General features: G+C 39.4%; 1 protein-coding gene across 2 annotated transcripts; it reads left to right on the top strand.

Annotated features, from left to right (window-relative positions):
- The first annotated feature begins 295 nt into the window (after nucleotides 1-295).
- Nucleotides 296-21,865, top strand: zdhhc3a (zinc finger DHHC-type palmitoyltransferase 3a). Of its 2 annotated transcripts, XM_037980476.1 has the most exons (8): nucleotides 296-450; nucleotides 3,491-3,913; nucleotides 4,096-4,220; nucleotides 8,157-8,253; nucleotides 8,440-8,521; nucleotides 9,692-9,822; nucleotides 15,214-15,412; nucleotides 21,566-21,700. In XM_037980476.1, exons 2-7 carry the CDS (start codon nucleotides 3,566-3,568, stop codon nucleotides 15,370-15,372), a joined length of 942 nt encoding a protein of 313 aa, XP_037836404.1. In that variant the 5' UTR covers nucleotides 296-450; nucleotides 3,491-3,565; the 3' UTR covers nucleotides 15,373-15,412; nucleotides 21,566-21,700. The 2 variants fall into 2 exon arrangements, with proteins under 2 accessions (XP_037836404.1, XP_017291589.1); XM_017436100.3 differs by lacking the exon at nucleotides 15,214-15,412 and having other exon boundaries at nucleotides 21,566-21,865.
- The last annotated feature ends 54 nt before the right edge of the window (nucleotides 21,866-21,919 follow it).

Below are 21,919 nucleotides of genomic sequence, written 5' to 3' on the forward strand. Positions count from 1 at the left end.
TGCATGCAGCTGAGAGAGAAAAGCTGAAGGTAACAGTGGGAGAGGTAGGGAGACAGTGGAGTCTGAAGAGTATCAGAACAGAAGGGAACAAAGAGAAAATAGGGATAGTTCGAGAAGCTTTATTTATATCTATATAATACAAAACTGACAAGAAGAATTTATTATTATTATTATTATTATTATTTTGTTTTTTCTTCTAATGATATAAACAAGGGTTGAAGACATGAAGTTACACATTCATGTACAGTAGGTGGCGGTATGCACCTGTCAGTTGCTTGCGGTCCGCCATTAAATGAGAAGAAGAAGAAGAAGAACTCTGAAGGCGGCTCCCTGGCGGCTCCGTTTCTTACGTCGTGACGTCACTGTGTTGCTGTTTGGGGAAAGTGGGAGCGATATCCAAACGGCTGCAGGAGCTGGACTGACGCCAAGCAGAGGATGATGAACTTGCAGGTGAGACTTAGCTGATGTACCCATGCCTGTTCTTATGTGAAGATGAGTAAACGTTCTGGTCTGTTCGCCCCCTTTGGAAAAATAAAAAGACAGTGACACAAGTCTGGGTTAAAAAGCTACCGCGTTAGCTCAGCAGCTAGCTTTAGCTTACATGACTGACGTTTGGTATCGGTTCATCTGCTTTCCTGACAACTATCAAAAAAACCTTTTTCTCAGACCTTGAGAACATCTGAATATGTTTATTGATTTTTACATTACAACTTTATAACCTTACCTGGCTCAAGATAACGTTGTTAGCTTGTTTACTTCAGCGATATTACATAGATTTATGGGAGTCATTGACCCACTTCTTCTTTGCATTAGAAGGGAACGGATCCCCTTTACACATGTTGTACCAATAACGTTGTTTGTCTATCGTGACTTACATAATTTCTAGTCGTATCGAATTGGTAAATGTGTAATAATATAGTGGTTAAAGGGTGAAAGAAAGACATGTAAGGTTACAACTACATATAGTATCAGTGTCCTGACATCACTCATCCGTGTAGTGTGTTCAGCAGCAGGCAGTGTGGACCTATAACACCTCTGTAGTGGCCAAACCTTTATGAGCTAACAGCACTAGGTGTGAGTTTATTTTTGCCTTATTGTCATGGACATCTTACCCTGATCGACCTATACTGACAGGCGGTTTTGACAGGACAGAGGAAAATATGTGAACGTCCTCAGCATTTTGTTTAAAAAGGCTGTATTTACCCACTTCAGTCAGGTACTTGACTGCAGATCAGGAAAGTCCAGTCCACATTCCTTCTGTTGGAATGTCGTATGCCATCCCAAAATCTGCTGAGTCATATACTGTCATGATGATAAGGAAGCACTTTATGTTTTGATTATGAACTTTTATGTGTTATGCCATAATAACAAAAACATCTGGACAACGTCAGGTTTTAAAATGAGATGGATACAACCGCAGATGAATGACAACACATGGCACGTTCTTCGAAGAAGTTTGGGCAGTTTGTTGCTCTGGAGCGTACGGGTGTGTATTAACACCACACTAATTAAGAAAGACATCAGCAATTAAAGGCCTTGCGTTTCTTGAAGAAACACAAGTCAACTGGCACCTTTCATGCCAGAGTTTTAAGCTAAGATCATGTTATGATGAGAAATGACAAGAGCTGTTGCTGTTTTGGTCAAACCTTGAAATGAACTGTATGCATAAAGCTGTGCAACAGTTCGAGAGTATGTGTTGTGAATGAACTCTAAAAGGTAATCAGTTGTATATGTTCATCCAGTGATGACTTTTTACAAGTTTTCACTGAAATTTGTGCAGTGGTTCATTAGATGTTTTGGTAACTGACACACACAGAAATGGGCAAAAAAAACATTGTCGCTTGCCTTCGCTTTTCGGCTGAGCGGCCACAAGAAGAAGCCACTGTTGCTGCCACTCGGTCTGGGAAGGGCTGTGAGGCTGTTTCCAAACTGTTAGCTGCCCATTATTCTACAGAGAGAAAGACGTCAGGTTGGGTAGTGGTTAGAGAATTCAAACTAAATCTCAGATTGTACAAGTCTTAGTTAGGATGTGAAATGCTCAAGTTTAGAAAAAAAGTTGTTTTTTTTTTAAGTTGTGAGCAGAAAACCTCTTCTTTAAAAAAAAACAAAAAAAACAAAGCAAATACACGATAGGGTGAGAAGCTCGGTCATCCGTGAGGGACAAAGTAGAGCCGCTGCTCCTCCACGTCGAGAGGAGTCAGCGGAGTCAGTAGCTCGGGCATCTGGTTAGGATGTCTCCTGGACGCCTCCCTGGTGTTCCGGGCACATCCCACCAGGAGGAGGCCCAGAGGAAGACCCAGGACACGCTAGAGGGACTATGTTTCTCGGCTGGCCTGGGAACACCTTGGGATTATCCCGGAGGAGCTGGTCCAAGTGGCTGGGGAGAGGGAAGTCTGGGTCTCCCTGCTTAGGCTGTTGCCCCCACAACCAGACCCCGGATAACCGGAAGAATATAGATGGATGGATGGAATACACGATAGCACAGCTTAGATTTACAATGTTATATAGGAACTTCTGCTATAATATGCATTCCTAAAACAAGATCAGTGTGGCGATGTTCGGCCGTAGTGCACACGCAGTTTACTAGAACAGACATCCTGTACTAACTGTCAACAGGATAGTGGAGAGCTGATGGTTTGTGTTTATACTGCAACCAGAGGACCTGGATACCTTGGCTGAAATGCAACAAGACAATGTTTGAAAAGACACCAGCAGCTCTATGACAGAATGACTGGACGCCTGTTTTAAACGTTGTGGTAGAGTTTTATGGATGCTGTGTATAAACTAAAGTTTGCAAACCTCAAACTGAAGCAACGCTGATAAGAAGAGTGGGTCAGAATTCCTCCACAATGACGTAAGAGACTCATTAGGTCACACAGAAGACGGCTGCTGAAAGTTATTGCTGCTAAAAGTGGTTTTAAAAGATGTTGATTCATAAAGTAAGCTTAGTTTTTCACACGCTAGTTTTGCATTATCTCTTAGCTTTTAAATAAATAATAATGACTCAGTGTTATATGCCATGTGGTGTCGTTCATCTGAGGTTGTATTTATCTAATTTTTGAAACCGCTAAGGTCGAGGTTTTCATTGAAGAGGAAAAGGGTGCTTACTTTTCTTTTTATTTTGAATTATTTGTACCAGTCTGATTGTTAGTTTTCAAAACAAGCAAACAAATGGAAAAAAAGAAAACCGGAGTTTTTGTTGATATAAGCCTTAAAAAAGAAAGAGCTCCTCTGAAATGGGAAACTGACAGTTTGGCATTTTGACTTGAATGTCTGATTTATTAACTTCACATGTTAGGAGCTCTGCTGTCCATGTTTTTATCTGATTTGAAGCATATTCAGCCGTTTTTAGTGCATAAAGGAAAGTCCATGGACTTTAATTTAAACAAATTAAACAGCTAATCTGTATTTGAGTCATCAGGACAAAATGTGCTGTGTTCCTGCCGAGGCCTGGACGACCCATGTTAACCTTCGACTTGTTTCTGACCAGCATGGGTGGTGACTGAGGCCTGAAGGTGCCGTGGCTCCGGTGGCAGAAACAACGGGCATCCAGCTTGGATGAAGGATGAAGAGCCCGGTGCACAGGTGCAGGGATGTGGAGCACGGTCGTGGGCAGACCGCAACCAGGGCCGGGTCTGGGTCCAACTGCCTGCAGCCTGAACAGCGCATCCCTGTCTCCAAGGACGTCATCACCTCCTCCTCTTCCTCAGCTATGTGGTTCATCAGGGATACCTGTGGCATCGTGTGCGCCATCATCACCTGGCTGCTGGTGTTTTATGCCGAGTTTGTTGTGCTGTTTGTAATGCTGCTACCCTCTAAAAACCTCACATACAGCATCGTGAACGGGACTTTGTTCAACACCCTGGCCTTTCTTGCTCTCGCCTCACACCTCAGGGCTATGTGTACTGACCCTGTAAGTACATGTACTTTTTAGTACTATATAGACAACTTTATTGCCTTTAGCCTCCTACAGGCTTGTAGTATCCAAATAAAGTTCCATTAAGTCTTCCACTTTGTCTCCGCCAGCTCATGCCATTGTGACGATTAATGATTCAAACATTATGCTGATGTCCTATAATGTCTGTTTTCTCGTAGGGGGCAGTGCCAAAAGGGAATGCTACTAAGGAATACATAGAAAGCCTTCAGCTGAAACCAGGGCAGGTGGTCTACAAGTGTCCCAAATGCTGCAGCATCAAGCCTGACCGAGCACACCACTGCAGGTATGGATGGCTCACTGTAGCACCGTGTGATTCACACACCTAGTCATGTGCTGTGGAGTCAGACCATTAAAGCCACGTTCAGGCTTAGAAAAACAAGTTAAACAGAAATGGCTCTGCTTAGTTACTACCTTTCAGTTTCTCTTTATGTCGCAGTCCTTTAGGCAAAGTCATGGTTAGGGGGATTTAACCTTCTGATCTTGGTTAAGTTTCAGTTTTTTAGATCCTTTTACATCAACAATTGCATTTGCATTCAGGTTTTTGTTACGCAGGTCCACAAACTCCAACAATACAGTGAAGTAAAAAGCATAAAGTCTGTTCAGAGCAGATTAGCTGGGCTGACTGGGATCCAGGAGCTGGCAGACGTTCCTACCAAGATTCCTCATGTGACCCGTATGACTAAATTAATTTATTTTTGGCAAGCAGATTGTGCTCATTGCTTGCATCTTGCTAAGTTTTTTACTTTCGAGAAAGCAAAAACAAAGTGCAGAAAAGTACTAAAATGTAATCTTTTCAAAACTTTGTGTTTTAATTTCGGCTAAACTGGGTTAAATTGAGATTAAATCTGATGTCAGCTGAATGTGACTTAATGGTGAAACTAAAAGTTAAACAAAGCTGAGGGATCAGTCATAGTAACCTTTATTTTCCTTGTTGGTTGTAAACTTTCCATAGTTTTCTGTCAGGCCTGGTGCTCAATTTCACACATCCATATTGAAATTCATTTCAGAGTGTTTCCATTCCTACTAATCAGTCTGAACAGGAGCCAGCTCCAGTTAAATGATAGTTGCACCCTAACCTCTAAAGACAAAAGTCAGGATTCGTATGTGTTGACATGTTTTTGTCCTGTAAGAAAATGGATTTTAGAGTTGGACGCATTTTTGTGAGTTTCACTCAGGGTTTCAGCAGTTACTCAACCGTAAATAAATAAAAAGAGATTCACTACATTCACTGCTTGGCTGGTCACTAGAATTGACTGATTTAAATTTGATCCACGACATCCTTGCTCAGGCTCTCAAAAATCAGATTTTCTTTTTTTGTTTTGCTGTTCAGCCAAGTAAGGTTTTCAAAAAATATTAGGCAGAGGCAAGAAGCTGCTAAAAACGTACAACATTCCTATATAAGGCGCACTTAAAAGCCTTCAATTTTCTCAAAAAACGACAGTGTGCCTTATAATCCCGAGCACCTTATATATATATATATATATATATATATATATATATATATAAGAAGTCGTGATGTTTTAGTGCGACTTTGGTAAACTACAAAGCTGCACCGCTTACAGTATTAAGGCTCAGTTATAGTCAGCGCGAGCGGTGTAGGTGTTTGTATTTGACGCTTACATTAGTGCAGTATTCTTCTGTGAGTTTTGAACCGTTTGATTATCTTTGTGATCTCTCATAGAGGGATCATATAAATGCTGATACAGGCGAACCAGCTCCACTAGAGCTCCAAAATCGTCCATTCTGAATGGAGCGCGGTGCACGGTCAACGCCACGTTACAAAAATTGGGAGGTGCACGACGATGCGCCTTATAGTCCGGTGCACTTTATATATGACAAAAGTTTGAAAATGGACCATTTATTGACAGTGCGTTTTATAATCCAGTGCGCCCTATAGTACAGAAAATACGGTACTAAAATCAGAGTTTCTACACAATCTCCAAACTCAAGTTTTAAAACATTTTTATTGATTTTGAGCCATTTTTGATGTTAGAACATCTGTAAAATTTGCTGTGAATGTTTATACAGCAGTTTTATCATCTGTTTGCTTCAAACATAATGAAAAACCACAAAGTATGCACAAAAGGTGGACAGCAGGAAAAAATACAGTTGCTGATTAGTTTATGGTTGTAATAGCTGTTTTTAAGTCTTCCACAAAAAAGATGTATATATGGCAAAACTAACTCCTACTTACAGAGAAAGAAAACTCTTTGTACGCTTTGGGGCTGGCTGACCTTGCGACTGAAAAGTTGTTGTGTTAGACACCATATTTACACAATTAAGGTGCTCTTATTGGAATTACCTTGGAGTTCACAGCCTTCACTAAAGACAACATAAAGGCTCTTTGAGCTGCAAACATTTGTTGTTGGAGGTCAAGCAATTTCACACACATCACACATGATGAGTGTGTCCATTTTTTGTGAAAATAGCTTTTCTACTTTGATCGATTGTTAGAACATTTAACTATATTGTTTTAGAAAATGCTGGAGTCTGGAAACACAAACGTGTTTCTAAGGTCTGTTTTATGTTTTCCATCCTTATCCAGACCTGGAAAATACTAAAACCAAAATCCATACTTTATAATGCCTTTCAAGTTTGTGTACTAACCCTTTAAAAATACATTGTTAAATAATCAGGCAGAAGATGAAGCTATGCGGAGTAGAGTACTGACGGTACTGTGCTTTTATTTGGACCAGCTGTCACTTGAACAAATGACAACTAACTTCAGCGTTTTACTAGTTTAATAGCTTCAGTTGTAAAGTTGTATTTCACTGTCTGAACAATTACAAACTGACCTCTGCTTCACCAAAAAAGCATTCACTGTCCCCGTCTGTATTGGGCCTGGATTATGGTTCTACTTTACCTCTTTAGTGTGCAGTTTGTAGGGACACATTTTCAGGGACAAAACAAGCACAAGGATTAAGGTGTTAAAATGTTTCAAAAGTTGGTATTTTGAATGCTATCAGAAAAATTTGGGGCCCAACTTTCTATCAGCAGTATTAAAACTTAGGAAGTTACAGTAAACATATGGGCCAAGAGAGGAGGGTTCCATGTGTAAATCTTGTCAAAGTTTGGCTTAAATGAGTAAAAGGTTATTGAGAAAGTAGCTGCAGATTTTGATGCAGGATGTACCTGTCGAACTACGCCTGTAGCTGCAGGGACTGCTTGTTGACTGAATACAGAGCAGTTTGAATACGTGGGGAAAGTACAAAGCTGGGAGCTGATTGGCTCACAAAGATTAGTGGTGTGTGTAGCATCACGCACCACTACCCTGTAGTAGTTCTGTATCCCACTGGGCTGAAACTGTTAGAAACCAGTTTGCGAACAACATTCATAAGGAATTCTCCAAAATATCTCCAAACATTTGTTTAGAGTATTCTTGTTTTTCTTGCCTGAGTCACAGAGGCTCTTAGTTTTGACTTTGGAATTTTGAACATGTTCGAAAAATCTGTATGATAGATTTTCTCTCTAAATAGCTGCAGAGTTGTTGCAGGCGTCTCCGTTTAGTTTCTGTAACACTAGATAGATTGACCAGTTTTGACACCTGACAGGAGTTCTCAATTTGACAGAAAACATCCAAGGCTACAGCACTGAATGTCCAAATCTAACCACACTGTATATATGAAATGTTTAGGAAACTGGTCCAGTCTTGTATGCCTATCTTCATTTTAACAGTGTTCACCTGCAAATGAAATCATAAATGCTGGGGCTTCTTCCAATGTGGGTACAAAGTGGGCCAAGGTGGATAAGAGGCGGGCAATGAAATAATCTGCATGTTGTGAATACAGTTTTGCAAGCTGTGGATACAAAAAAAGTTGTGATTTTTAAAAATTGGCTGTACAAAACATGGTTGTGTGGCTCGCTGTTGCTTGGTCACAAACACTCAGAATTCACTGAGACCACAGCTAAGAATTTGCCTATATTCTCGCAATTTACTTGCGGTTTTGAATCACCATTAGTCACAGGCCAGTCAGATGGTTTCTTAGTTTCTGTTTTCCACCGATGTTTGCATCAGCATTACCAGCTTCCTCGTTTCTCCACTCCAGAACAATCATTTGTTGAAATGCTTATTCAAGACAGAGCTAGATTCACTCACCCGGTCACAAAAATACTGAACATTGTATGAACGCTTGACGCTCGCTCTCTGGCTAAAAGTTGGCTGCGTGTCATGAAGGACCAGGCCTTGAACTTATTTTCCCGTTTCCTCTTGGATTCACAGCGTGTGTAAACGATGCATACGGAAGATGGACCACCACTGTCCGTGGGTCAACAACTGCGTTGGCGAGAACAACCAAAAGTACTTTGTGCTCTTCACAGTAAGTTCATTGTGTAAGTGAATGCCTACCAGTATCATATACAGCTCATCCTAAAGTCACAGCACGTAACAAATCAATCGTTTTGGTGTTGTTGCTAAGTCCAGTTCCATTACAGAGTTCAGCCAGTTTGTTTTGTAGTGATCTGTTCCATAATGTGCCACCTTTTTGTGTGTTTTCCTGACCTAGATGTACATTGCACTTATCTCTCTCCACTCTCTGGTCTTGCTGGTCTTCCATTTTCTCTACTGCTTTGAAGACGATTGGACAAGTGAGTGTTTTTGTTTTCTCTTTTTCCTTTTGCCCTCAAATCTTTATGACTCCTAGGGGAAAACAAGACTGCAGTGAAGAAGCGACAGACTTTCTTTCAGCAGATGTTGTTGACAAAACAGTGTGAAACAGTACTTTGTATAATTCATTCAAGTTTACTGGACCACAGAGTTTGTGCTTCAAATGAATCATACAGTTAGCCAGAGTCTCAATAACAACCGAGCAATCAAACCGTCTTGGAAAAAGAAATTCATCGCTGACTGCAACATGGATTTTCATTGGTGTGACATATTTATCAGAGTTGGATTAGTCCTTTTTTATTGGTTCTAGTTAATACAGAAACTGCTTGTAATAGTTCTACATAGTATTAGGGCTATTTGAGCTTAAAAATACAATCTTTACAAATGTGGAGGCTTTTTTGGGCAAGTATTTCCACTCTTTCTGGATTGTATTCTTGCCAAGTTACATTATGTACTTGGAATGGAGCTGCATAGCTTGTTGATAGTCATCTAGTGTGTGTGTGTGTGGGGGGGGGGGCTTCATGTTACTTTTGTGAGCAGCAGTGTATAAATGTTGGTGTAGACTCTCAGTCATCCAGGACATGGCTTATCCTAAGAGTTGAGAACAAAGTGACAAGCTTTTTCAATTCAGACGAAATGGAAAAAGTGTGGCGTTCCAAGCTTTCAAACTGTGTCATTGTTTTGACTCTGTAAGGAGAAAAAGCATGTTCAAATTAATGAGCTCACACTGGGACATAATTACATCATGTCTTATGGTTTTCTTTGTATTTCAATAATAGTCACATCCTAAGTGCTGGGATAGAAAGCAATGGAATTTTCTTTTCTTGCTCCTTAAGATGTTACACCCCTCGTCTGAAAGGATTCTTCTGCTGTCATACTTTCAGATGAGAGGGGAAATATTTCCAAGTCTAGTCCTATTCAAACACTTTGACATAAATGACTGAGAATCTACACTGAGAATAATATTCACACATTTTCCTTCCAATTCTAAACCTTCCCGATGTACACATGCTTTCAAGCACCTATGAGACTCAAGGCTTTGAAACGTCTGCTGCATCTGTAGAAAACTGTCTGTACTTTGATGGTGCCTCAGCAGTCTTTTATATAAACCTAGTCTTGCCCTTTCATTTCCATGTACCTCCATTGTCCAGAGTGCAGTTCCTTTTCTCCTCCAGCAACAATCATCCTCCTCATCCTCCTGTGCTTTGAGGGCCTCCTCTTCCTCATCTTCACCTCTGTGATGTTCGGCACCCAGGTCCACTCCATCTGTACCGATGAGACAGTAAGTTGCCCATTCAGCGGCCTTCTTCTTTCCCTTTTCCCTCTTTTCTCAGTTTTCGTTACTTCTTTCATGCTTTCCACCGAAACACGATTAATTTTAACCTCCGACTGGTAGGGGTCGCTACCGAGCAACCAATGAACGATCCAGCTGAATGAACAGGAAACTTCCAATATAAAGAAAATGAATACTGTGTGCTGGTGGAACCGTTTGTGAAAACGTAGCTCAAATGTACAATATGTCCAATATTGTGTGAATCCTCTCACATCCACTTAGATGACTTAAATTTTATTGAATCCAATTAAACCAGTTTATTTATATATCAATCAATCAAATTTTATTTGTATAGCACATTTCAGCAGCAAGGCATTTCAAGGTGCTTTACATAATTAAAAAACAAAATAAAAACAGCATGTGACAATGAATAAACAGTAAGAAAGAGAAAAACATCGAAAACATCAAAAACCCGCACTCTAACCCTAATTTAGCCATAAGCAACTCTAAACAGGTGGGTTTTAAGTTGAGATTTAAAGGCACCCAGTGTTTCAGCTGTTTTACAGTTTTCTGGAAGTTTGTTCCAAATTTGTGGTGCATAGAGACTGAAAGCTGCTTCTCCTCGTTTGGTTCTGGTTCTGGGGATGCAGAGCAGTCCAGAACCAGAAGATCTGAGGGATCTAGACGGTTGGTACAGCGATAACAGATCTTTAATGTATTTAATGTATGTATATACTGAAACACTAATTCACAACAAAAGTCTAATCAGTGCACTTTACAAATAAAAGTCCAAATCATCACTGCAATTCAATTATAAACAAACAATTCGATCCAATAATAATATAATGCAGTCAGAATCAGTATATTACAAAATACAATTAGTAGAAATAAGTCGTCTCCATCAAGAAGCCATCAGATTGGGCCGAAGTTTCCCTTCAGGAAAATCTCCCATCCTGGGGGGAAAAAAAACAAATTTTCTTTTAAGAAGTTTGTTTTTCCATCATTGCAAAGACGCTCTGTTAGTCTTTCTGCTTTTACAGCTGTCCACAGAGTAGTATTTTATTATGTGTTCAGATAAAGTTGGTATATCTCTGGAGTTCTGTTCAAATATTATTTGCTCAACTCTTGACTAAGACACGGTTCAGTGTATCTTAGGTCATTTCTACATTATTGATGTTCTCTTGGATACAGTCACCGTATTTTCTTTGCTCTAACAGTTTGCCCCGGAGCACAACATGTGATTAGGGTTGTATTTGTTTTAATCCAGAAGCATACAAAGACATGAATACAAGCAGATATTTTTATTTGTCTTTTAGTTTTTCAAAAATAAAAAAAATACTCCTTGCAGGTAAGTCTTGTAAAACAGAACACAGAGGTGCAACGAGATGACATTATTAAAACCTCTGAACTCTATTAGTCAGTAAAATCTGTCAAATGCTAAAAACTATGAACAAATAACAGTTTTCATAGGGACCGCTTTACTAAACATCAAGTAAAACATTTTGTCAACCTCGGACTGCTTTACGTTCAAATGCATTTGTTCTCTCTGTCAACATAAACTGTGGTGTTGTTTCAAACATTTAAACAGTTTTCATGCTAAAACAGAACTACCAGTCAAGAAATGTACAAAGGCCTGTTTCAGGTTGTGGATTTATATGTTCCCTGAATTTGTAATAATGTAGCAGGACTGTCAAGATACTGAGTTAGGAACTCCATGTCTTGGAAAACATTTGGCACTGGATACCAGTTTGAAATGACAAAATCTGAAAATCAAAAGGCCATAATTTATTTAAAGGGTCCAGACTAACTTTTTCCATCAGTAGCACTGATGCTTCTTACAAAAAATGTAGAGGCACCAGGACTTTTTTTTTTTTTTTTGCAGCACTTACACAAACTTGCCATCTTTTTTGACATTACAAATGAATGATTTGAGTAATAACAGAAATGAACAAAGTGTATTCGTTTAAAGCAGACAAAACACTGAGAGAAGTTTCACTTTCTTAAAAAAATGAACTCTAAAAATGTAATTACATTTAAAAGTGACAGTTCTTTGTAGAGAATAAAAAAGCCCAGTAGTGATAAAAGTATGATGGTTTGTAGGGCTGTCATTATGTCCTTGTGTAATTATATTAGCAATATTTACGTACTTCCACCTGTAATACTTCGGTCACAGGAATGGCCTGTTACCAAAAATGTATAATTTTTCCATTTAAGATGGAACCAGTACCACTTTCATTAGGCTGCCAACAAGTTTCATTTCTTAGAGTCAGACATTCTCTTAAACTTTGTAGAAAAAGGTAAATATGTCATCACATGAGTTTCAAATTGATTATTTGTTTAAGAAATCTATTATTCAAAAGGTTAAATAGTAAATACCACAATAAGAGGCAGAAGACACCTCAGCTTGTGCTGTTTCACACACAGACATAAAAACACAGACATTTGCTGCCTTCTGTTGTTTTGTAATGTATTAAATAAGAGTTGATTTAAAAAAAGACAAAAAAATTGAGATATACATGACAAGAACCCAAAAGGATTGGTCAGATTAGAATATAATCTGGTTCCTGTGCAGAGCAGCACCAGGATTGATCTGCTAGGAGCTGACACAGCTGGAACATTTAGGGTTGTTATACCCTTTTTGAAATATTAATTAACTCAACCCCCCCCATACCACTGCTATCCTTGTTTACAGTCTTGTTACCTCCTGTGTTGATTATTTTAATTCTCTTCTTCTTGGCCTTTACTCACAAATCACTTCCTGAACTTCAACTTGTTCAGATTTCGTCAGCTCCCATCGCCACCAGAACGCCTTCCTCCAGCCATATCACTCCTATCCTGCACAAGCTTCACTGGTTACTGGTCGAACTTTGTATTGATTTCAAAATTCTTCTGTTCACATTAAAGCCATCTGCAGCCCCCCCTCCCCTCCCCATATTTGTCTGACCTCCTCCGCACTGCCAGCCTGTCCCGTTCCCTCAGATCTGCCTCCTGTTCCTTTCTCCCATCTCCTAACCACGAGGAACAAAGCATTCAGCTGCTCGGGAATTCACTGCCCCACATATCAGAAACTGCTGTTCTCTTCCTCTCGTTAAAGCCAGACTCAAAACTGTCTTTTCAGGATTGCTTATCCAAGTTGATTTATAACTTGAGCTGTCTCATTCTGTATGCTGCCATATTATTTAGTATTTCAATGTTTCTGTTCAGTGTCCTTTAAAGTCAGAAAGGTGCCAATAAATAAATAAATAATATTATTAAATAGGACATTGTACATAAATCTTGTCTTAACAAGCATTTTTCAAAACGTAGTTTTATAGCTATATTCTTTTGAATGAAAAATACATTAAAAAAAAGATTTTTAGTGTATTTGTCATTTAACAGAATAATTTCTTAAATAAATGGATCTTTAACGACCCATAGAAGAACTTGTACACTTAAACATGAAATAGAAAAGAGCATTCACCCTTAAAAAAACAGCTACAGTAAGATGCTTGTAGCTGCTGCAGCTGCATCTCCATTCCCCTACACCAGGGGTGTCAAACCCAGTGGCGCAAGGGGGCCAAAATTAAGAATTTGGTCCTAGCCAAGGGCCGATCACGATCAATATTTATGAAAAGTTACATAAATTAACCTTGGTTTTAGATGTATTATGTCAAATCATCCATATAGAAATACACCTTCTCCCAGTTACAGATTATACAGAATTTAGAGCAAACATACTTTAATGAACACAGACAAATAGATCAAACTTCAAAAAGCACATCATTAGCAGTCATTTCTTACATCTCACTCAGCTTTTAAATGAATTTTTTAATATTAAAGCAGATTTTTTTTTTAAAAAATCCATCAACAAAAACCTGATCATACAGAAATTAAAACTATATATTGTTGGCTTCTAAGTGACTGTCAAGAGAAAACTTCACTAATTAGGCTCAGTTTTTTTAAACAAAATAGGAATCAGACTTGATCTGTCCCAGACTAGAGGGCTGGACCTAATGAAATCTAAATGTTATCTTGGGGGCCGGATGAAATGTTACAGAGGGCCGGATCTGGCCCGCGGGCCTTGAGTTTGACACGTGTGCCCTACACAGTATAGATTAAGTATGTACAGGCATGGTCGATGGTCGTTCAATGACTTTTGGATTTGCACCAAATCGTTGTCGGTATTCTCCACAGCCTACTGACATGGGGTCAGCAGTGTGCCTCTGCTGCCAACTTCATCATTCATTTAGTTTGATATTGTAATTATTGCAAAACAGTCTTAAGACTTTTTGTTGTGTGCAGTTTAATTTCATTTCCACTACTTTGTCTCGGTGCTTAATCATTTGGGGGGTGGGGATTGTCAGTGAATGTATATATCCAACTCACGTTGTTGCACTTAGTTGTAAAATGTAAATATTTACACAAATTAAACCACATCTTTGCAACATTTAAGTGATGTGTTTTGTGCATTCCCAGTCTTTAGAAAATCGTGTGTATAATTCCACCAGTTTGCCATAACATTATGGCAATTTGCCTAATATTGAGTAGGTACCCATTTTACAGCCAGAATATCCCTGACCCAATGAGTTGTGGATTCCTGTAGACCTCTGAATGACTGTTAGGTATCTGGTACCAAGCCACCAGGAGCAGATCCACCTTTAGATTGAAAGGTGGGATCAGACTCATGAATCAAGTTAATTAAGAAGACATTTAGAGAGTTTGAAGTTTAGCTGCAGACAAAGTTTTGTTTTGGTACCCTTACTGGTCTGCAGCTATGCGGTTCTATATGCAACGAAGTGTAACCAGCGAGCCTCGGACGTCTGACATTCTGCCTATGGTTCCAAGTTTTCCTTCCTAGGGCTACTATTGATCTTGATCCTGACCTCTACAGACCAGGATCCTCGCACAAAGTTGCAGTGCTAGAGAGGCTATAATGTTTGTCAGAGCTATTCATATTGTTGAGCTTGTCCATTCATTCTGCTGCAAATACAAAACGTTTGTTTTTAAATCAAAGATGCATTTCCCACGTTACAGTGGAAGATCCTGTAAAACTGGTTGTTCTGTTAAAGCCATCAGACCTACACCTGCTGGTGTGCAAACTGAAACTCGCCAACCCACACTTCTTTTTCCACTTTGAACTTCTTTTTGTCTGCAACACTAGGACAAAGGTATTGAAAGTTTTCACCATATCAACATGGAGGGGATGACTTTAATGTAGGCGAGACTGCAGAGCACAGGGAAGGCAACAAAACACAAATAGCTTCATTACATTAGTAAATGAGGAGCTCACAAACAACAACAAAACTGACCCAGATTATACTTTTGTTTATGAAAAATAGATATTTTTAAAAACTTGGTTTGTGCTTACTCAGTGGGTCACACAAGCACACCAACTGAAGTTCGGTTGTCTCTCATTTTCAGGGCATAGAGCAGTTGAAAAAAGAAGAGCGAAGATGGGCTAAAAAAACTAAGTGGATGAACATGAGGGCAGTATTTGGACACCATTTCTCCTTAATGTGGTTTAGCCCCTTCTCCACCCCTGACCATGGCAAGGCTGAGACCTACCAGTATGTGGTGTGAGGGGCTCAGCACAGAAAGAGGCGGCCTGCTCACAACCAAAGTATGAAGGCCAGCTGAGCCCCGCTGAGTTCAGCTACAGCAGCTCGTTTGCTCCCTCTGCTCAGCACTAATTACACTGTACATCCCACACTAGCTGTGGACAGCTTTTTATGTGCTTTTTGTGTTGCCAAACAAGTGCATTGTTTAATTTTTTTTTTAAATGCTATTTGTTGCAGAGAAAAAGAAACTCTTTCAGTCTGAGTCCTGTTTGCCAACACTGTGATGAATCTGTTTTTTCTGATCTCTCTGTATCAAAAACTTCCTTTTTTTTCTTACTCTGTGGTTCCTTTTGCTGCTTTTTCTCAAAGGGTTGGTTCAGCCAAATTACAAAAAGCGTGAAGACAAAAATGAAACCCTTCATCGCCTGTTTCTGCTGCTTTATGGCTGTGCAGATGGTTTGGTAGTAGTTGCCAGGCAAAAGAAAAAAAAGGGAAATTAAGTAGATTATATTAAACCGGTAATGATCCTTCCGCAGGTTCACCTACGGAAACCTTGTTACGACTTTTACTTCCTCTAGATAGTCAAGTTTGAATAATATATAGCTCAAAAACTAACAGCAATTTGCATTTTGAAACTTTATAGTTTTCCTTACTCACGTTTTGTATCATTTATTTGCAGGGTTCATACAGGTGCTTGAAATCCTTGAAAATGCTTGAATTTTAACAAGGTGTTTTCAAGGTTTGGAAAGTGCTCACACAGTTCTGTAATAAAGAGCACTCTAAAACTGAAATTAAAAATCTTAATTTTTTATTTTTATGTTAAAGGCACAACAATAGGTAGCGGCCATTTTGCCTTTGAGGTCTCAAAGCCTCACTGCCGCTCAGAGTCACTTGAATTTAGAGGATTTTTTGTTAAATTACTGTTTGTTCTCCAAACAGCCAGGTGTAGAAGGTGTTTGTGAGAGACAACTCAAAACATAAAATTTAGTTGTATTAGAGTTTACTTTGTCCCTACTATATAGAATACTATCACAAGACATTATAAATAACAGAAATGAATCATTTTGTATGATAGTGAATTGAAACTGTCTTCTTGAGTTTAAACGTATTGTTTTTTCTCCAAAGCGTGGTGCTGGAAAAGTTTGAAAATTGACGTTGAAAATGCTTGAAAAGTGCTTGAATTTTACACTGAGAAAAGTGTACAAACCCTATATTTGCCAATTGCCAACAACACCAGTTCAGAAAAGGTTGGGATGTTAACAGAATGTAATGGTTTGCAATGATTTTGCCTTGTTTGGGCTTCAAAAAATCTGGAATTTTTTTGTGTTTATACAGTGGAAAACCACCAACTGTGCACAAAAGGTGGACAGCAGAAAAAACAATCTTCCATAAAATAATGGTCATTTATCAAAAAACGAACAGCTGAAAGTGGGGCTCTGAACTGTAAACCTTGTCATTGAAGGTAAAGCAGTTTTATCAGCTGAACCATAGCTACCTAAAGCTGTGGGAGTCTACATGTGTCTGGGTTCAATCAGAAACTCAAAAACTGCGATATTAATGGATAAAAGCCTAAGTTCAAGGCTTGATGTGGCAGATGGACAAAATTTGAACATTATGGTGAATTTGTTCGTCTTTTCTATACAACTAATGTAAAACACGCTGAACAGTTTTTAGAAAATTTCAATTTAGAGTCTGGATACACAAATGTTATTCCAAACTCTGTTATTCATCTATACGTATCCAAACATGGAAAACACTAAAACCAAATGTTGTACTTTTAAGGACTGCATAGGAACCCTGGGATTAAAATTCGACTGATTTAAGCCATTACTCCAGTTTCCTCCACAGACCAAAAACATGCATGTTAAGTTAGTTGGTAACTCCAATTTATCCGTAGGCATCAGTGAGAAGGAATGCTTGTTAGTCTCATTTGTCTCTGTGTCCCTGTGATGGACTGGTGGACCTGTCCAGGGTGGACTCTGTCCCTCTTCCAACGATTGCTGGAGATAGGCACAGAAAAGCAGGTAATAAAAATGGATAGATGGATGGATGGATGAATGATTTAAATCCATCCACATTTCCTGAATCATGTCGAATAGCCTCAGCTACAAAAAGTATACCATCTGAATGAAACTTTGAGTTCAGTTCAGAATGAATATGGATCACTGCTGACCTTTTTTTTTTTTTGTGAAAGACCTGAAAGCACCTAAAACAACATTTGTTTTCCAAGAGAGGTTTCGAGTTAAGCAAAAGCTGCGAAAAATCAAAGAGAAATACACTTTTTGTGATTTAGTTGAACCAACACTTTCCTTTTGTCCTGACAGTGGGTTTTGTGTGTTCCAAAGACAATTAAAAGATATATTTTTAAACAATTTCTGTTGGGACAATTCAACGAGTAGATTCATCTTTTTAAACAGCACCTCACTTTGTCTTTGCTATGGTGGGTTGTAATCATAACTGGACACTATCCAAGAACAAAAAAAGATGAGGTTTGAATGAGTTTTCCTTCGATCATCGTAGTCTCTTCAGGATTTCTGCTCTGAGATGAATTCAGTTTGTTTCTCTTTTCGTTGTGTCACAAAGCTCTCAGGTGTGCAGGTGTTCCCGCAGTCCTCTTTTACAGCCAGCTAGTTTCAGATGATCAGCTCAGCGAACCTGACGTGCACATCAGTGTTTCAGAACATGCGGTTTTAGTTAACCTGTTGCCAGTTAAATCATCGAAAGGTCCAGTAGATTCTAAAGACGGCTGCACTGTAACATCGGTGCTCGCTCTTCGATGTGCGTGGAAATAATCACATACTACAGCCTGTCTGATCACCGCTATGATATCTGACCACATGACATGTTTAATTTGCAAGAAAAATAAGATAAACTTTCTGATCAGTGAGTTAAAGGCAAGAAATGATAAATCCAACTTATTTGATGCATTCTGTCTTTAAGCTTTTTTTCATTATTTGTTTAGTTTGCTGTATTTTAAAGGGGAGTTAAGAAAAAAGTGATACAATTTTTAGTCTAATTGATTTGTTTTTGGTCAAATATATTGTGAAAATGTTTTAAATGCATCAGATGGATTTATTCTTTCTTTCTCCACATCCAATTCAGATTATTTCACTAATTTTTTTAATTTAAGATGCACCGATCCTATTTTTACTTACCTTACCACATTTTTATTTGGGCTTTATTCCCTCTGAGCACCCACCAGATAAAACTGTCAGAGGGCAGACAAAAGGTTTGTGACCTTCTGATTTAAAGGCTTTCGTTTAATACCAGTATCAACTCTAACAGGCATTGTTCAGCAGCAGAACCAGTCAACGAGCACGTTTTGACATTTGTAAGCTTCTTGTCCCATAGAAAGGTTTGTCCTCCCACCTTGCCTTCCTGTTTGTGTGTTCATCAGCCATCCACCTCCAGCACTCTGAGCTCGTGCTGTGAGAGCCAGCCAGGATTCAACAAATCCCCACAGTTTTAGGATTATTTTGGAAGGCTTTGATGTGAAATTCCTCAGAAGAGACACCGGCTTGGCTGCAGAAAAGTGGTTAAATCCTGTGTGAAGTTCAGTCAGGCAACTCAGGATGAGATCGTCTGCAGCAGCTGGTGTGGGTATCTATCTGCACCATGCTGGGCAACTTCAAAGCATTTAACAAAATATGAGCTTTTACTATTTATATTTACACATGCACTAAAAAAAGGGGGAAGTTGCACTTTGTTTTTAGCATTTCATATTCCCTTTTGTGCGAGCTGCTCCAAAGCGTGCATCTTCTTTTTCTGTTTGTTTACACGATGCCGTTTGTATCCCTCTGTTATGTATGAATGCATGTCATGTATGTGAAAACCATCAGTATAACGATGAGAGCGATGGAGTTTTCTCTTTGGTTTTTTTTTTTAAATGGAAATCTGAGTTCTTTTTAAAAGTTCCGCAAATACTTTTAGCACATGCACAGAGAATAAATCCTTCTCAGCTGCAATGCAAAACTGTGTGCTTGCTCTTTTGTTTGTTTGTTTGTTTTTGAGAGGAGGGGAGCTTTCATTTTCAGGACTTTTTGGATAAAATAAAATGTTGTTAAAGAAACTTTTCCTGAATGCAGTTTTTTTTTTGCCATCATGACCTGCACACCCTGTAATATCTTTCCGCCCTTGTCTTCCATTCTTTGTCTGTAATCTGCCTCTTTCCTATGCAGTGTCCTCTCCACACTCATGCATTCTGCTTTGGTTGATAACTCACTCTGCCCTGACAGCTCTTTATAACCTTGACACAGGTAAGACTGCAGAAAGAGCTTTCATCTAACAGTCCCATCGAGCATGCAGCTTTCAGTCGTTGAAGGCTAAACTGCCTTTAAGTCTTTTTCCACTCCAAGTTCAACCAAACGATGTGAATGAATGAGTGAGCTATGTAGTAGGGATGGGCATTCTGAGCTACGACGCTCTTCAAATTTGTAGATGATTATTCAGATTTATTTTGAATATTCAAGCCACCCCACTCCACCATCCGCTCTCAGGTCACTACTACCAGCCACCCTTACAAATATGGGACTAACTTCCAGTGATTCATGCTTCTGACAATCCATATTTATTTCGTCCTTTGCTCATGCAGGGCTAATTAATCAGTCCCTCCAGGATTTCACGGGCATTTTTTGTGATTGTTGCGGGCTAAAATGCCTGATTTTGCGGGGCATTTTCCTAAAAGTTGCGATTAAATGTTGTGATTTTTTTTTTTTACTTAAATCAATAAAAAAAATAACTTTTAATATATAAACCAAAAATACTTTCTAGTTTTGTAAGATAATTACCAACAAACATTGACATTATTAAAAGGTGCTTTATTTGAGAACTTTGACAGCTTCTAAACTGACATTCATGACCATTTCTGGATTGTCCCTCGTCTGCAGCTCTCCTCACATGTTTTGCAGACACAAAGTGTTTTTCGATGCGTTTATGTGCGATGATTACACTGCAGGACGTGCAAAACAGCTTCCCCCCCCACTCTCCTCCAGCTGGGTAGGAAACTGGTTTGCGCGGTCCTTTGCTGAAATCTTTGTGGGCAGATGTGAAGCATTAGCGCACATTTTGGCTTCAGTCGCTGCTCCTGCACGCTCCCGGCATTCTGACGTTAACAGGAAGTGACGTCACATGTCTTCTTCATGAGTTATTTGGGGTTATTTTGTATTCCACCATAAATATTGGGCTAAAGTTGCGGTGTTTTGGGCAAAGTTGCAAAAAGTTGCGATTTCGCAGGGTTTGCTTGATTTTGCGTTAATAGTTGCGATCGCGAAATCCTGGAGGGTCTGATTAATATAACACAAGTGTAAGCACACCAGTTTAAAAGCAGCGGAAGCTGTCTTGACAAGCACTAATCTCAGCTGCTGTTTTATGACTTAGAACCGTTGCCCGTGTCATTGTTTTTTTCTTTTTAAATAAATGATTGTGTCCACATGATTTGGGAGTTGTGTTGAATTAAAGGTTAGTCACCTCAAGTCCTGCAGCTGATAAATCCTCTAATGAGACAAGCAGCAGCACATGCCGCTGTACCTGAAGCCTGTCTTAATAGTCAGGGGTCTTTAAATTCCTTCATTTTCACTGGCCCATTGGGTCAGCATGGAGGGGGATGTACATACTTTAGTAGTAAAGCCGAGCTCACTCGTGACCATAGTTTCCACTTTATAATTCTTTCAAAATAAACTACTAAAGCAGAAACAGCCTCTGGGATGCTCAGTAGGGTATGGACAGTAGGTGTTGTGTTGAAAGAAGCACCCTAACTGGAAAAGAACTGTTGGGAAACAACTTGGAGTGTCACTACTGGTGCAAAAAAAAAAAAAAAAACTGTTGTGGCAGTTACATTAATTCTTTAAATTTGCCCATTTTAATAAGACTGAATATTTGAAAATCAGTGCCCATCCCTATTCTGTAAAGAATATGATGCATGCTGTTTTTTGTATTATTATTTTGTTCTGCATGCAAGTCATTTAGTAAGTTTGGCATGTTTCACTGAGAACAAAATTGATTGGGATGAAAGCGTTCCAATGCACTCATTGGTGGAAGCTTCTCTGACTGCTGGCCATGAAGAGATCCTTCCACAGTTCTGTAAAAGACTGGGCTCCAGAAGTACAACTGAAGCTAAGGTTAAGCCTCAGCCATGTCAGCACCATCATCAGTTTTGTGACGTAGCAGTAAATGACGCCCTCTCCTCCCCAGAGCCTCACTTCTTCTGTCCTCTTCAGGGAATCGAGCGGCTGAAGGGCGAAACGGGAAAGTGGGGGAAACCGCCGTGCTGGGAGGCCATGCAGACGGCGTTCGGAGGCCCCTTCTCGCCGTCTTGGTTCAACCCTTTCGCTGCGTGGAGCTGCAAAAGGGACCCAGCAGACCATGTCTCCGTCCCACAGGGGGAGATCATCGAGGACAATGTCATAGAGATCCCACTCAACTAGCTGCACACAGTGAGGAGGGCATTTTGGTGTTTGTCTTGTAAAAAAAAAAAAAAAAAAAAAGATGATAAATTTGCAGACATAAAACTTTTTCAGGACAAAATGCCAGCTAGATTAATCTTTTTTTTCTGTTCTTTTCCCCAACAGTAG

The sequence above is a fragment of the Kryptolebias marmoratus genome, linkage group LG16 (genome assembly GCF_001649575.2).
Source record: "Kryptolebias marmoratus isolate JLee-2015 linkage group LG16, ASM164957v2, whole genome shotgun sequence".
NCBI classification, from domain to species: domain Eukaryota; kingdom Metazoa; phylum Chordata; class Actinopteri; order Cyprinodontiformes; family Rivulidae; genus Kryptolebias; species Kryptolebias marmoratus.